At 38.5% G+C, this 18,297-nt stretch overlaps 1 protein-coding gene across 3 annotated transcripts in view; it reads left to right on the top strand.

Moving 5' to 3' along the window:
• lars2 (leucyl-tRNA synthetase 2, mitochondrial) overlaps positions 1 to 18,297 on the top strand; it is an 81,664-nt gene that overhangs the window by 15,708 nt on the left and 47,659 nt on the right. For all 3 annotated transcript variants that reach the window (XM_041244798.1, XM_041244800.1, XM_041244799.1), the window contains 4 exons: positions 1,278 to 1,369; positions 5,703 to 5,763; positions 15,264 to 15,353; positions 16,716 to 16,859. In XM_041244798.1, the coding sequence (XP_041100732.1) occupies positions 1,278 to 1,369; positions 5,703 to 5,763; positions 15,264 to 15,353; positions 16,716 to 16,859 (387 nt within the window). The remainder of the gene's footprint in view (positions 1 to 1,277; positions 1,370 to 5,702; positions 5,764 to 15,263; positions 15,354 to 16,715; positions 16,860 to 18,297) is intronic.

Raw genomic sequence — 18,297 nt, 5'->3', positions numbered from 1 at the left:
TGCCAGTAACATCGACAGTGCCAAAGCCTTTCTAAAAGTGGAAGGGCCCAGGTCTGTATAACCCTTTATTTTTGTGCACACACATTTTATATACACACACACACACACAAAATGCATTGGAGCCTCCTTTCCTGGAGCCTTTCCAGGAAAGGATACATTTTTAAAGTGGTTGTGTTCGTGAAAGTAGTGAGATGTCCCAAAGAAGTCTACAGTAGCTGAAAATGGAATATTGTAATCTATAATTTTAGACAAATGGGATCAAATGTTTTTCCCAATTCCATGTCACATCTATTAAGAATCCTGTATCAGTGCCACATCTCTAGCCACTTATACTTGATGTAATAATTTAAAGTAAATTGACCTTCATTTTGCATTAGGAGAAGAACATGTTATGTTACTCCAAACTCTATGCCAGTTCTCATCCAAGTGTTTATTTAATATCGAGCTCCCATCATTTCCTTAGCTTATTATTCATTGTGATGAATTCAGTATTATGGGAATCTCTAATTATGGCATAAAGTTTAGTTGTATGTTTTTTTGATTAAATTAATCATTCAGTATTAGTGGGTGTAAGGTTAATATTACCAGAACCAAGTGTTACAGCCTTTTGAGCTTCAGGAAAAGTAGTATTTAAGATTTAGAGGAAGTTACTATAATGGCAAAGTATATCAAAATGTCTGATTTACAGTATGGTTAACTGCTGGTGTTCTCAAGATACATGTACACATTTTACCTGTGATATACAGGCGGTGGAGGTACAGTTAGTATGCTGTATTATATAAGAGACTCACTTTTTCACAGTTTGAGCAGGGTTTGTTGTCCTCTCACCCAAACTGCACAATATGACATCTCTACATACAGCAGGAGACACCCTACAAACATTGTATTAACTTATAGTATATTGGTACCATATTAGAAGACATTCACCCATTTCTGCATAAAGGGATACAAATGGTGGTCTGAATGGAGTTAATGGGCAAAAAAATCCCACCCCTATCGTTCATAATTCCTACAAAGTGGATGACATTTTCACTGTTCTTGTGAGACAACTGGCTCATTAAAAACCATTTGCACGTTTGATAGTGGATGATTATCAGGGATACAAAGATATTTACAAAGGAAGTGGTCTGAGCAGTGGGGTTAAACAAAAAACAAAAGCCCCACTCGAACCAGGAGGTGTGATTTGAATACGCTGTTAAATTACAGCACATCTGTTAAATACAATTATTACAAACATCATTCCAGGTGGAGTTGAACAGCTGTTGTTTTTGATACAGGTCCTGAATCCGATGGGGTGGGATGCATTTGGACTTCCAGCTGAAAATGCTGCAATAGAACGTGGTTTGGATCCAGAGGAATGGACAAAAAGGTAACTTAGAGATGGTGCTACAACAAATGCAAAGGAAGAGTTTGACTATGATTTATGTTAGATTAAATTTGAAATACAGTATATATATATATATATATATATATATATATATATATATATATATATATATATATATATAAAAGATCCTTGCAACTCTCAGAGTTCGTTGCCCCTTTAAAATAGACCTAGGACTCAAAAATGGATTTTCTTTAGCGCTTGCGCGCACTTTTAATAAACACAAATTAAATAAAACAAAACAAAACACCTAGCTCTCCTTTGGAGCTCTGACTAAACATCAATAGTTTCCTGACTACCCACAGGACGGCTAAGCTGTTTACCTGTCACACCAAAACTTACACAAGTTTCAAACAATACCTTTCCCTGGTACGACTGCTCTCATTCACACAGTCAGGCTCTTCACTCAGCAGCCCTGATCAGTCTGGCTGCCTCTCTTAAATACCCTGCACCTGGCTTTAATTTGCAATTACCACCAGGTGCAGGGGATTAACTAAACAATCAAAACAATTAACACAATTACAAAACCTTCAGCCCATTCACCCAAAAGTGCATTCTCACAAGGTTTTAGCAGGGAGGAATTTTGACCCCCTCCCTGCTATCTTACTATATATATATATATATATATATATATATATATATATATATATATATATATATATATATATATATATATATATATATATATATATATATATATATATATACACACACACACACAGCTCTGGAAAAAATTAAGAGACCACTGCAGAATTATCAGTTTCACTAGTTTTACTATTTATAGGTATGTGTTCGGGTAAAATGAACATTTTTGTTTTATTCTATAAACTACTGACAACATTTCTCCCAAATTCCAAATAAAAATATTGTCATTTAGAGCATTTATTTGCAGAAAATGACAACTGGTCAAAATAACAAAAAAGATGCAGTGTTGTCAGACCTCGAATAATGCAAAGAAAATAAGTTCATATTCATTTTTAAACAACACAATACTAATGTTTTAACTTAGGAAGAGTTCAGAAATCAATATATGGTGGAATAACCCTGATTTTCAATCACAGCTTTCATGCGTCTTGGCATGCTCTCCACCAGTCTTTCACATTGATGTTGGGTGACTTTATGCCACTCCTGGCGCAAAAATTCAAGCAGCTCGGCTTTGTTTGATGGCTTGTGACCATCCATCTTCCTCTTGATCACATTCCAGAGGTTTTCAATGGGGTTCAGGTCTGGAGATTGGGCTGGTCATGACAGGGTCTTGATCTGGTGGTCCTCCATCCACACCTTGATTGACCTGGCTGTGTGGCATGGAGCATTGTCCTGCTAGAAAAACCAATCCTCAGAGTTGGGGAACATTGCCAGAGCAGAAGGAAGCAAGTTTTCTTCCAGGACAACCTTGGCCAACCTTGACCAAGACTACTTGGCTTGATTCATGCGTCCTTCACAAAGACAAATCTGCCCGATTCCAGCCTTGCTGAAGCACCCCCAGATCATCACTGATCCTCCACCACATTTCACAGTGGGTGCGAGACACTGAGGCTTGTAGGCCTCTCCAGGTCTCCGTCTAACCATTAGACGACCAGGTGTTGGGCAAAGCTGAAAATTGGACTCAACAGAGAAGATGACCTTACTCCAGTCCTCTACGGTCCAATCCTTATGGTCTTTTGCAAACCTCAGCCTGGCTCTTCTTTGCTTCTCATTGATGAAGAGCTTTTTTCTAGCTTTGCACGACTTCAGCCCTGCCCCTAGGAGCCTGTTTCGAACCGTCCTCGCCGTGCACTTCACCCCAGCTGCCTTTTGCCATTCATTTTGTAGGTCATCATACGGTTGCTGAGTGACATTCGAATGAGTTGGCGGTCATCCCGGTCAGTGGAGAGTCGTTTTCGCCCTCTGCCGGTCTGTAGCTTTGTTGTCCCCAATGTGTGCTGCTTGACCTTGTTCTTATGAACCGCCGTCTTTGAAATTTTAAGGATGGAAGCAACCCAACGCTCACTGTATCCTTCTGCCAGTAAAGCCAGAATTGAACCCTTCTTTTCCTCACTCAAAACTTTCCTTTTCAACTCTTTTGGTATGGTCAGTAGTTATTTTTTGATCCCAATTACTTTTGAGGTACTACTAGCACTGTTTTGCCATCCAGCTGGTCCTATTGCAAGAAGATAGTGATGACCACAGGAGTGGTTTTTATACTTTTCCTCGTTAAATAAGATTTGGTTCAGGTGATCCCCTAATCAGTACCTCATTCAGTAGAATGAGGTGTGCCTGTGTTGGAATTCAACAGACACTGGAATGGAATGGCTGCCATACATGTAGAGATGCTGATTTAAGAAAAATTTGCAGTGGTCTCTTCATTTTTTCCAGAGATATATATATATATATATATATATATATATATATATATATATATATATATATATATACACACACACACACACACACACACACACACACACACACACACACACACACACAGTACCAGTCAAAAGTTTGAGTGCACTTGCTGGAAACTAAGTTTTTTTCATAATTGACAATGTCAACAGACACTGGAATGGAATGGCTGCCATACATGTAGAGATGCTGATTTAAGAAAAATTTGCAGTGGTCTCTTAATTTTTTTCCAGATATATATATATATACACACACACACACACACACACACACACACACACACACACACACACACACACACACACACACACACACACACACACACACACACACACACACACACACACACACACACACACACACACACACACACACACACACACACACACACACAGAGTACCAGTCAAAAGTTTGAGTGCACTTGCTGGAAACTAAGTTTTTTTCATAATTGACAATGTTTTACGTCGTATGTGTTTCTATAAATTCTTGAAAATGAAAACACTTTACAATATACTAAATAAAACATAAGGAGTATCAAAGCAATGTTCAAGAAAATTGAAAATTGTCTCCAAATCTTGGGCTCCTCAAAATAACCAGCCTGTGCCTTAATAACAGCTTCAAGTTTCAGCAGGAAATCACCCGACATGTCTTCCCAGCTCTTCTACAGCAATTCCCAGAGATGTAGGGCACTTGTGGGTAGCTTTGCTTTGACTGTTCTGTCCAGTTCATCCCATACAAGTTCTATGGGATTGAGGTCTGGAGACTGGGTAGGCCAGGTCATTAGACTGAGTTGTCCTTCACTTTCCTTCTTCGCCAAATAGTTTTGCACAACTTTGAGGTGTGTTTCGGGTCATTATCTAGCTGTAATGGAATGGCATGCCTCTGAAGTATGCTATTATTGCTATGATAGCCATGCTGGTTGAGCTTGCCATGAACTTGGTAAAGATCACAAACTCTGTCACCAGCAAAGCAACCCCAGACCATGACACTGCCTCCTCCATGCTTGACAGTGAGAACCATACATGCAGAACTCATGCGCTCACCCTCTCTGCGTCTTACAAATACTCGGTGGTTGGACCCAAATATTTCAAATTTCTCATCAGTCCATAAGACCAACTTCCACTCCTCAAACGTCCAGTTTCTGTGTTTTTTGGCACAGACAAGTGTCTTCCTCTTATTCTGCACTCTTAACAATGGTTTCTTTGCAGCAATTCTTCCAGATAGGCCAGCTTCACGCAATCTCCTCTGAACAGTTGATACTGAAACATCTGTACTTCTAGTAGCATTTAGCTGAGCTTGTATTTCAGGGGCAGTTAATCAGTTTCGCAGACTTGTGACTCGAATGAACTTGGGCTTCAGACTGAAATCCCCTTGCTTTGGGTGACCATTTCATTGAAATTGCCAAGATTTACATTTTCATTTAAAAATAAATACATTTTTTAAATGCAATTCACTTATGATTATCAGCTTATATAAGTACACGTATCATATAAAAAAATATTACATTTTTATAGACAAGTTTATACAGTTAAAAGCATAGATAACCATGAAAAACCTGGTTTCAAGCAGGTGTACTCAAACTTTTGACTGGTACTGTATGTGTATGTGTGTGTGAAAAATTAGCTACACAGAAACATAATTTTTTTATATGATATATATATATAGATATATATATAGATATATAATAACAATATCCCCAATATCAAGAAATATATATATATATATATACATTATGTAAATCACAATTGGTATTGCTCTCTTTATAACAGTATATTACATAAGTAAGCTTAGTAAATTCACTAACAAACATATAGATATGTCTTCAGTACAAAACATTATTGAAAAAATAGGACTAATGCATGTCTTGTTTCATATATATGTATTTACACCCTGACAGGTGTAATACAAATGTGTTTTAATTCATTTTCCCCCGCAGTAATATCGCACACATGAGAGAACAGCTGAACAGTCTTGGTCTCTGCTTTAATTGGGACAGGGTGAGTGATTTCAACATCCCTTAAACTTCAGATCCAATTACCATACCGTAGCCAAGCAATCAAAACAAAAGGAATGCGATCCTGGATCAAAGCTCCGGTCTTCCGCCTATGACTTATTGGGTTGTGCTGAAAGGATCCTGACCCTATTTCGATCTTGATTCAGACGAAGATCAGAATCAGTTTTAAAATGGACCGTGCATCATCAAAGTACATATCTGAAACCTTTTTAAAATTGCTAAAATAATATCTAAATAAGCACTATACTGAATTTGGATCATTTTAATGATAACTTAAACAACTTTAAAAGCTGCTTACAGGGATATCCACAAATATTTCCTGCAGATTGAAACAGAGATCATTTAACGTTTTAGAAAACACTGAGCAAACATGCATTTAAAAGTAGCTGTAACAGTACTGTATTAAGGTAATATCAATTAGAAAAAAAATTAGTACAATATTAGTTTAGTTGTGTTTAGCTATATCTGACATTTCTGTTTTCGCTGTATATCTACAAAAAAAAAAAAAATAGAACTGTGTAATGAGGTTTCATAAATTTCTATGTTTTGTGTGTTAGAGTCATGCTGGCGTTATCATGTTATCAATTACAATTATTAAATCATTGGTTTAATTAGATTTAACGCTGTATTTTTAAATTTTTAATTTTTTTTTAATGCATAGGGCTATCATTTTTTTCCAGTTCCTTTTTCTCAATAACTTAAAATTACCTTCTGACAGCCCCAATCTCCCCCTGTCCGTGTCTGTCAGCACTTGATTACATTTGCTCAAAATGTGTTGATAATTTGCCCTGAACCGACGCTGCAGCGAGCTGTTTATGCATGTTGCGGCTATACCGCTGTGAAATAATATTTGTGTGTCCGTCAGAAAATACACACAACCTTGTTAATGTACTAGATCTGTTTTTATAGAATCGTTGTTGTTTTAAATTATACCTGTACAGTAGTTGCTTCTGATTTATGTCGTTTAAATTAAATACAACTTTTCTGACATTGAGAATCTCCAATCTCTGCGCTACGCATACTTGCTTCTCATTGGTCAGTTTCCATAGTTACGGCTGCGCAACTCCAGGATCCAATCAAGATTTCGGATCAGTGGAGCTTGATCCTGATCTGCTCAATGCCTTTTCATGATCTGGCTCCAGTGAGCCCCTACCTGCCTATTTCTTTACGAAGACGAGGTAATTTAAATCTGTTTAATAACTGTGTTTTTTTTTTTTTTTTTTTTTTGTTTTTTATTTTGTTTTATTATTAGTGCTCTTAATTTGTAATGATTGAAACACATTTGCTAATACCATCCTGCAAATTGGTGTGCTCTGCTGTTTTTGTCAAAATGAAGATAATCTATTAGGGAGTGAAAATATATGCAGTAATGATTACAGTTTATAGTCAGCTGGAGTGGTCAATAATTATGTATCAGGGTTCAGTGAGTGTACATTTTGAATTATAGTATTTAGTCTCTTTTGGCCTGCATCATGTGTTCAAAACTTTAGAACTGACCGACACAAAAGTGATTGGCAATTCTGGAAATAATATTCACCCTTTCTAGTCTAAGCTTTGAGATCTTGCCTCTGCACTTTCTCTTTAATCAGGGCTATTTAGGAACATAATCCAGCTACATGGAGAGGAAATTAAATGGGCAAGGGCTCTGAAGCAGCTGTTAATGAGAAGGAAAGGTCAGGGTGGTGGTGTTCCATAATTAAGTACAGTGCTTGAAATGGGGGGAAAAAAAAAGTGCCAGTACTCACAGTACTCTCAGGCTCCCTGTCCACCTCTCTCTCAGGCTCCCTGTCCACCTCTCTCTCAGACTCCCTTTCCACCTCTGTCTCTGTCTCCCTGTCCACCTCTCTCAGGCATCCTGTCTTGCTGTCTCTCTTTCCCTCTCTTCTTGTCCAGCTGTCTCTGCTCCCTGTCCATCTGACCTGCTCAGATTTAAGTGAAATATGAAGTCTCTGTTTTAATTTCAAAGGACAATAAATTCAAAATTAAAATAATACTTGTTGAAAACACAAAAATTTATATTTTATTGAAAACATTGAAAGTATCAACTGGACTTATTAACTTTTGTTTACATTTTTTTTGTCTACATTGAATCTGAGTTCATGGAAAAGTACCTGCTATACATTAACAATTAATATTGTATTATTCAATTAATAATATTATTATCTGCAAGTGTACTTTTAAACATTTTAAGTTAACATAATTGAATTACATATAATTTTTTTTTTTTTTTAAATTACGGTACATGTAGTAAATAACATATTTAAAACTGAAACACAAAAATCAGTAGCCTGCTTACATTCCGGCTGTCTGTCAGAATAATTTCCACAAGGACATGGACTTAAAAATACAAGGCTAGACAGGCGGCTGACAGCAAGAGTATTTCTCTTTGATGTCAAAATGTCATTCATGCAGCTGAAAGCATGCTCACATTCACGTGTCGATATTGCGATGGTTCTAATTGCTTTCTAAGGCACTGGGGATATGTGCACCTTTGCATTCCTTGTATTCACGAAATACTCTTACATTCTCCACTACGTCCATTTTAAAATGTTGACTTAGGTGTCTCACTACCCTGTCGCCATGCTGAATATCTAGCTGTTCTTCCTTGTGCCAGGATTCAGGATAGAGCATTTTGATTTGTTCAGTTATGTTTTTATCGCATTCCTTTGATGGGGTTTCAGGTGCCTTGGTACGGACATTTGATGAAGTTGTTGTCACAAGTCTGTTTCTAAGATTCTCTGCCAACCTCCTGTAAAACTGACTTGCGTTCATTTGCACAACTTTACTACGCTTGTTCTACTCAACCCCCTTGAAGTCTAACTGGATGCAGGCTTTGTTTGCTTCCTTTGTGTATGGTCCAGGACTGTTCACCATTGACTCAGAAACTGTGATTTGTCGAACTAACAATTTGTCTGGCGAAAAAGATCTCTTCATTCAACCAAAGCATCAAACATAACCCCCAAATTGTGAACAAAGGGAGATGAACTGAGGTGACTGTCCAGTCCATCATACTTTCTCTCTCTCTCTCTCTCTCTCTCTCTCTCTCTCTCTCTCTCTCTCAACAAGCTGTAAAGTGGACAGAAGCTAACACAAAATGGAGCTAACCATGTTTGAAAATACAAGTCTAAATAGATACAGTACACCTAGGGGTGATGTTCCTGCTCCCCCCCAGCTACACAGTAGGAAAGGAGTAGTTATAAATAGTCAGAACACAAGCATGACTGCTTCAGGATTAATTCTATACACCATAAACGTTTTGAAACTCCGGCAAGGCTACAATCTCTCTCTCTCTCTTTCTCTCTCTCTCTCTCTCTGTTTGTATCACCAGAAGCTTTTGTAAAGTGCTCATGGAGGGCTCAATAGTTCTCCCACACTGCTTTCACACTTCGTTCACTGGACTCCACCCAGCGGATTGACAAAACGCGGCCAAAGGCTAATAAACGCTGTCTGGTTTCTTTGCAGTTTGACTCAGTTCTCTTTGATTTTTTGGAGAGGCATGGTTCAAACAGTACAGTTTGTCAGAAAGAATCTAAAATTGATTCACACCTGTGACTTCTTTAATTACTTCTCCGACGCCAGCTCTATGCGGTGATTAGAACTGTGCCACACAAACAAGTTCTGGTATCGATTGCGGAGCTGAGTTGCAACTCTAGCCCGTTTCCCCAACATTACTGATACATCATCACAGGCAAAAGAAATCAGACATCGTCATGGAAACCATGTCTGTGTAGACACTCCAGCAACGCATCAACAATAGAACTGGCGGTAGTCCCCTCGAGCTCAAGCAGGTCAAAGAAAAAAGCCTGAGCGTTTACCTCTCCCGCTACTGCTGACCGCAAGCACAAAACAAGAACAGACTTACAACTTAAGGTGGTGGATTTATCAATTAATAATTTATTGAATTTATAATTTCTTTTGTTTTGCAGAATATTGTTTACCAGGTTTTTTTTCTTCTCATTTCTGCTGTGATCAGTAGTAGCAGCACACGACTTGTTTGTGTGAAGCACTCTGCCCATGTTGATGGCGTTCAACTCCTGCAAATCCACATCGACAGACATATCTACAAACAATCTTCCATATTTCCCTATTTTATAGGCAGTACGGAATACTCTGCATGTTGTTTCCAGCTCCACGTTATACATCGACTTTTCCAGATTTGCACTTTTTAAAAGATTTTCTCAGCTGTCACATGAGCAGTTGCATGTTTATGCTCATTAATTTTCTTTCTTAAGGAGGCCTGTTGTTTTGATTGGTCAGTTCCATAATATGTCACCGAGCACTCCCCCCATTCTGTAGGCAGCCTCAGCCCTTGTGACTTGTGCGGTCCCAACTACTTTAAGGACTTATATGTTAAGCAGCCCAATTGCTTGTTCTTTACCAGAAGCCATTCATTTGAGCAGCAGAAATGCTGCATTTGCCCTGTTTTCCAGCAGTCTGGTGGATCAGTCACAACTGCATCCCGAATGTAATCAGCAGGGCCGGCACTACAGCTGTCCCGAGGGCTTTCTGAAGCACTTTTTTTGAAATCGTCTAACGTTAAGGCGATCTCTGGGTTAGTATCTAGTGTTAGACTTTCCGGTGAATTTTTCTCTGCACTTTCTTTTTACACCAGTGCCACCACATTTTAACCAGTTTACCATCTCGTCTAATCACTACTGTGTCTAATCGCGACTTGACCTGGATCATTCAAAATAAATTCCCCTGCTCAGGTTTACAGTACACTCGGGGAGTTGCAGTTGTTTTGCAGTGCACTCTGGGAGTTGCAGTCTATACTCTGCTGTGATGTAAACCTTGCAGCTGCTGCTGGGACAACAAAGTAACAACTAGAAAGGCACATAAATGCAGCTGACAGTTTGCAAAAGAAACCAGGCAGATAGTCAGTGATAAGTGCCAAAGTGCTACTCAAATGTTTTAAATTCAGAAGTGGCAGAACTCAAGTATTTGAAATGGAGAAGTGGCGGTACTTGGTACCAGTGAGTACCGCCCCATTTCACGCACTGATTAAGTAATAGGTATGCCCTGAGTCCCAGCTTCCAAACAGCTTCCTCTGAGCACTGAGAAGATATTAATTGCCCCCCTTCCATTTTTATTACATTTTAGGGATTGTTTCATATTTATTTTTAGTAATGGTTCTTATTGTTTGCACAGTTTGTCTAAAGTTAATTAGTAAAGTTGGAAATATCTATCCAGAATGGCCTGTTATGCTTGTTTACGGGTATTTCTAAGGGGCACAGAAATGGACCAGGGCTGTTTTAATCTTTTTGATGTAGCAACCTGCTTTGACTAACAGTTGGTAAACCAATGTTTCTGAACCTGGTATACATGGTATCTTTATTTTGTAGGGAGTTTTTTGAAATTTAAAACCTCAGGACAACCAAATCCCAAAGTTAAATAGAGTTAATGTACTGTAGAGTCACTTGGTCACTTTTTTAGAATTGTCTTATATTATATTGGGTTTCTAAAAGTTTAATTATAAATCACTTGATTTCAGATACCACACAGCAGAAATGCATAGACAAGAGAACATTACGTTTATCCAGCTATGGGTTATGCTGAAAACAGTGGCGGATCTAAATGCCACTGTCCTTTTAATTACTAGATTGGGGGCCTGACCTGGTCAAGGTACTGCAGGTGAGTCATTCTGCCAGGGAAGCGCAGGGTCCTCCTGGCCGTGCAGAGCTGCGGTGCTGGACATCCTAGATCGGGGATAAAATAATTGGGCACACTAAATAAAATGAAATAATCACTACCGAGACTGCTTGCAAACACTGCTGGATGTTTGATTTGGTACAGGTTGGTACACACGCTTTAGTTATCTCAGTGTTGATATTTAGATCGCCACTGTTTAAATAACTTCAGTTGACTCCCTGAGTCTATTTCAACTAAAAGGATTCCATTTGAGTTGTTTGTTTCCCACAGGTTATATTTGGGCTCCTTTCATTTATACCAAGTTATCCTTGGTAGATGGTGTATTCATGTCTTGTTCACTTAGGAGTGGCAGTATGTCTCAGCTCAGCTGGTTTTGTAAGATTGCTTCCTCTGATTTCCATGACCTTGTTTTTTTTTCTTCCTCTAATTTGCACAGAAGATATTAACCATTTCAGATCTTTTTAATGATTGAACGAGTAGCTGTTTGTTTTTAGGTATCCCAAAAAGCTTAATAGATTTTCTTTTTCAAAGCAAGTTTCACTAAGTAGTGCAAATCTAATTTATTTAGATTTAATAGCTTAAATTATTCATATAGTGATGCTTAAAAATGTAACATGCAACATGTTGCTTCCCAAGTTGCCAGAAATGTGGGCATAAGACGGGGTCCTAAGTCTAAGATGCTTCTGGTAGGATGTTCATTAGAAAAAATTCGGAATCCAATGCTCTTTGAGGTCTGCTTTGAGAAATGTCACTGCTCCCATTTAATGGCATTGAGACTGTTAAGCACAGAATTGATTTTAAAGTTGTATTGATGGCCTATACATTTATAAATATCCTTGGCCCTAATTAGCTCAGCGATTTGAAATTCCCAAATGTTACTGGTTGTCTATAGAGGTCTGCAGATACTAATTTATTTGCTGCCCCAATGTTCTGTGTAGTCTACTGATGGCAGTGCCTTCAGTCGTTATGCACCTCGAATGTAAAATTTGCTGCCTGCAGTCTCTTCCATGCAAATTTATCTGGTACAATGAGTTGAGGACCCTCTGAATGTACCTGTGGATACTGATACTGTACTATAGAATAATCTGTTGTACCTTTTGCACATCAGACAAGTCCAAATAAAAGTAAAACCTGGAAAACAAAATGATTTACAGAAAGAGATGTTGTGGCAGAGCAAAGCTCTGCCTTTAAATTGGCAGAGATGGGGTTAACTTCCCCTACCTGCCTGGGTTTATTATGTTCAGGTGGCTGGGGTTGATTAGTTGATTAGGTTGATTAACAATCAATCAGCGCCCAGCCACCTGATATAAAAGGAGGCCTCTGCTTCTCATTTGGAGAGAGGGAGCTGAGGAAGCAGGTTGGTTTTTTTTGGTTGTTTGGAAAGCTTGAATCCAGTGAAGGCATTGCCCAGCCTGGAGATTGTTATTTTTGTAAATTTTGCTTTTTGTCTTTCTTTGTGTTTAAATTGTTTTGTTTTGGCCCTTGTGCCCTTTCATTTTTGTGTTTATTTATAATAAAATAGTTATTTTTTTGAACTGCAGTCTGTCTCTGGGCCTCTATCCACTCGCCAGCCTGCCACAGATGTGCAAGAGTTGTTATGCCAATGAAAGGTCAATGAAAATGGCAATTACACCTTTCAGCAAATTTAATTAAATTTTTCCATTATGCTATATACTTGGATAGCGTCTACCAACACTCCTGTGATTTTGTGTTCTGTAACACAGAACTGTCTTCCTGTGTTGCTATTAAAGGACACAATCCCAGGTTGCTGCCACAGTGTAACAGTAATTGTCACTTTTAGTAAAGCCTGTTATTACAAGACTGACTGTACGTCCTGTAGGAATAAGAGAAGGTCTGTCTAATACAGGTTTTTTAATTGTTTTCATGCAGTTTGTATGTTTTCTTGTTTGGGTCGTGTCTGTTGGGTCAGATGAAATGATGAGTAAATGAGATAATTTACGTTTTTCAGTATTACCCGGGATCTTTGTAGTCACACACATGGAATCTGTTTAATTAATATGTTGTAGCAACATCATTTGTAGATGTCAATTAAAACAGGTGCAAGATTTCATTCTTGCAAGATTCTGATCCAGTTAACTCCAGTATGCATCATCTTATCACTGTGTTATTAAAAGGATAATTAATGTATATAAATTATATAAGTGATGGTGCCTGTTTGTGAGAAGTTTTTTCCTGCTTTTTTTTGTTCACAGTTTAAATACATGCACTCAAAATATATGTTGTTTGAAAAAAGCCTCCATACAAAATAAAAAAAAAAAAAATCAAGATATGACGTATATTGCAGCTTGTGGGCAATGTGCCTAATATACATGCCACTATCACAATAGCGAGTGTGGTTGAGATGGTCATATGGTGTCTGTTTGGTGATTTGGAAAGTAATTGCCTGCTAATGATGGAAAACTTGAGAGTGCTTAAGAGGCCTCAGATTAGAATACATTTGATTTGGTTTGGTTTTACTTATTTCTATTTAAGCGATAGAGCTTGTCGATGTTGGCTGCTGAAATATCAGAAGTTCAAGGTAAATATAGATTTTAAGGTTTATTTATTTATTTATTTTTAAAATTTAGTCATCTCCAATTTTTTACCCCAGTTTTCTCCCCAATTTATTGTGCCCAATTATTATCTGTATCCTCGGCTCATCACTGAGTCGGGGAATAGAGTCTGGAGCGCGCGTCCTCTGAAACGTGCCCCTGCCAATCCATAATTTTTCGCACTGCGGATCCACAGCGAGGCCACCAGACCTGTAGTGCCGGAGGACAACACAGATCTGGCGGCTCCCCTGCAGAACCACAGGCGTCCTATAGGCAACAGGGGTCGCTGAAGCACGGCGAGCTGTGGATTCCTCTGCCGAACTAAGCCCTCCCTACCTGGGCAGCGCTCTGCCAATTGTGTGCCACCCCCTAGGAACTCCCGGTCACGGTCGGCTGTGACATAGCCTGGACTCGGACCTGCGATCCCCAGGCTATAGGGCACATCCACGTAGAGCACTTTTGCTGAATGCGCCACTCTGAAGGCCTCTTTTAAGGTTTTTTTTTAAAGAGAAAATAAGGAAATAAATTGCTTTCTAATAGCGATAGAGGCCTCTCAATGTGGGCTCTACCGTGTGGTAGATGACCTTGACTTTCATTAGCGCTAGGCTGTTGCGGAAAGAACTGAAACAGGGTTGGCATCCGGGTCAAAAACCTGTTTTTTAGTACACTTTTCAAATATTTATTACACGTTCTAATTTGACTTTGGTATATGTTGTAATTCTGTTTATTACACATACTAGTTTGGCCAATCAAATCACTGAAAATGAAATGAGAACCAATGGATTTTTTGTTGAATGAAAATATGAAAATAGTATGTGTAATAAATTATCCAACTAAAAGTCGCCTTACATCTGCCATACCCGCCTGATTCATGACGGTATATACGTAATTTGTGAATTTTACCATTTCCCCTGCAATAGACAATATAAATCTGAAAAGCAGTAACAGAAATGAAATGCATGTTACCCATATTATTTTTTATCTTATTTTTTCTATGTGTTTGTCAGTATATCACTGTTCTTGTTATATAGGGTGTTTATACTGACACTAACGATAACTGAGGAGGTGGTGCATAGTAAAAATAAAATAAGAATAAGAATGTGATGTCTGAAAACATATTTGTCAATATAGGATTAAAAGCTGTAGGAAACACTTGGGAAATATACCCCCTTCTTTCCTGTAGTTCTTATGATTGGTTGTTATACAGCTACATGACTTGAGCTCTTGATTATTGCATTTCCCTACCCAGATCAACCCGACAATCTTCTCTCATTCTACGCAGGAAATAACAACCTGTCAGCCTGACTATTATAAATGGACTCAGTACCTCTTTGTCAAGCTTTTTGAAGCCGGACTGGCCTACCAGAAAGAGGTAAGTGGTCTTAATTTATTTAGAAGGTGTCAGGTCTGGGGTCACTAGTTGCTTCCCCTGATAAAGGCACATCTGTGTGGTGTGCAGTGAGACTCAGAGTCAGGAGAGCGCAGGTTTACCTCGTGGTTTGCAAAGTCGCACTGGCTCTGCTGAAGGTTAGTCTGGCAAAATGGACAGGGACCATGACACAGCACTTACTGGCCAGGCACCCGATTAGCTCAAGCGTCCATCTGCTGGGCTGGTCATTGCCTTCCAGGGGCAGGTAGCTTGCAGACATCCTCCCTTGAGCTCCTTGGTGTATAGATGTCATTTGCTTAGTCGTTTGAATGGAGGACACCCACTGAGCTGTCAGAAAAAACAAACCCTTGCCACAGAACTTCAGGTTTGAAGGACGTCAAAATGCTGCTCTCTAGTTTATTGTTAGTGGTGGTCTAGTCACAGCCCCATTGAGGACTGAGGCCTTGTGGCTGCCTGTTCCAGAGTGGACAGAGAGCCTCCCTTCAGCACCAGCACTAAATGTTGTTTCTAACATAGTTTTTCATCAGTCTCCTTTGCCCAACTTTTTCATTATTGAAGAGATCTGAGTTTGTCCCGTTATGATCATCTGCAGGGAGAAAAAAAATAAAAAATTCAAAGTGAATCACAAGACACAATAATAAAAAAGGAATGGAAATAAAAACTTTGTTTTTCATAGATTAGTAGTTTTCAACCATTTGGGAATAATTTAGGGGCCACCTAATACCTTAAAACAAACCCATCAACCAATATATCAAATGCATTATATTATAATTACATTATACTGTAGGCACTTTGCTTAAGCTGCCTACATTTCTGCTAGTCACCATGACTGACCTTATCTTTTGTTACTTAGAGATCATTAATATTTTAAAGTGGTTATATCTGATGAAATATAATCCCACAAATCTTTCCTGACATACATTACATTGGTTAATGAACCTGACAAGTATTGAAATAAAGCTTTTTATAGCTAATGTATTTTTCATTAAAAAAAAAAAAAATATATATATATATATATATATAAACATAATAACGAATTGACATTTTTTCTCTTTTAAATCAACGCAGTATTGACAGGTGCCCACCCTCGCCTTAATTCTCAACCCATCACGACCCTTCTCTAGCCAGTCCTTAATTATTCAGTTAATCAGTCCAGAGACTTTAAGCCTTGTTGCTCTGGTAGGTTTAGTGCTATAACTAAGGACCTGCAAATATTTAATTGTTTCAAGTCTTTGTTCTGTTTTGTGGATTAACCAGTCCCAGTCAGGATATGCACCACAGTTTATAGCAAGCTAGGTATGAAATGTTAGCTTTTTGTACTAAGTGTGTGGTTTCACCGGGCAGGCCCTGGTGAACTGGGACCCCGTGGATCAAACCGTGCTGGCAGACGAGCAGGTGGACGAGAATGGCTGCTCCTGGCGCTCTGGAGCCAAAGTAGAGCAGAAATACCTCAAGCAGTGGTTCATTAAAACCACAGACTACGCAAAGGTGAGATACCAACTTGGTGCATACTAGTAACAGTAAACCCTATCTAGCCCCCCAGATAGTTTACCCAATATGTAGAATGTGAATGGCAAGTTTGGGTAGGATTCTGTGTTGTTGCGGCATCTAAGAGAATGTGAAAATATTTTCATACTAATGAGCTGCCTTGTGTGTATGTTTAAAACATTTTTGAGACTCTCTTTTGAAAGCTGGTAGAAAAAGTTACATGTACTGTGCATAAATCAATGATAGATACATGCCTTACAAAAAATAATGATTTGTTGCTTGTTGCTTGCTTGCCAATAACATTTTTTACACACAGTATAAATGTCAATTTCCTCCAAAAGTGACTGTGCTACTACCAATAGACAATTTACACTTTTTACAAGAAACAAACAACAGAAAAAAGCTATCAAACTAAAGGGTTGCTGTGTAGAGACTAAGCGTGAGGAGTCCAGCAGCAGGAACGTTCTCCCTAGGCTAGTTATCGTTACCATATGCGTGCTGTTTCTATCTCACTATACTGTTATTAGTTCTTTATGTTCCTAATTTACCTCTGGGAAAATTCAAGCTGCTCGGTTTGACAAAAACAATTTTTGTTGGGAAAAACCTACTTTGCTTGCACGAGAACAAAACTGTACAGTTTACATTTCTTTTCTCTGCTTAATTGTAAAAGCCACCCTTCACTGTTGAGCCGCTCCCATCAACGGATTGGGAATGAGCTGCACCAGTCTGCAACCACCATTTCCTTCATACCCACGCGGTGGCCCCGAGCTGTTTTTCTAACACACTCAAAGCCATGCTACATTTGATCAAACTTGGTCTTCTAGCTGACAACTTAAATATTTAAAATTTAAATTAAATAAAAGAGAAGAAAAAAGAACGTTGCTATAGTTACGGCATTTCCTAGTCTGTGCGTTTGTGAAGATCACCGAGGGTGCTTGTCAGAGATGGGTTGTCTTAGTTCTCTTTAAGCTTGCTTGTATAGGAAAAAAGAAACACTGTATATGAGATATATTAAAGTAATACAGTTGACTCTCGCTAATCCGAACACTGGTAGTTTGAATTGACCTGCAATACAAACCATGCTGTCATCATGGAATGCATACTGATAGCAGCTGTAGAAACCACACTTCACTGTCCTAATTCTGTAATGAGTGTGTTGAACATTTACAGCTGTCACTGTATTTTCAGTTGTTGGTTAAGTAATAGTTTAAAAACATAAAACAAAGACAAGGCCATTCATTCTTAGTATAGTACGTATTCTGGTCAGTACTCCAAACAAATCACTGAGGACGTCCATACATTTTTGGATACTTTTGGTATGCCTTAAATCAATTCCAGGCCTAAATGTTATCCTATTTCTTCTATTTATACTGTATATAAAACTGAGCTAAAAAATATACATTCTAACTACTGAAGCATGATCAATTTCTAATGATAC

The sequence above is a fragment of the Polyodon spathula genome, chromosome 3, assembly GCF_017654505.1.
Source record: "Polyodon spathula isolate WHYD16114869_AA chromosome 3, ASM1765450v1, whole genome shotgun sequence".
Taxonomy (NCBI): Eukaryota; Metazoa; Chordata; class Actinopteri; order Acipenseriformes; family Polyodontidae; genus Polyodon; species Polyodon spathula.
Note: the sequence above shows the minus strand (reverse complement) of the source record. Positions and strands in the feature narration are given on the sequence as shown.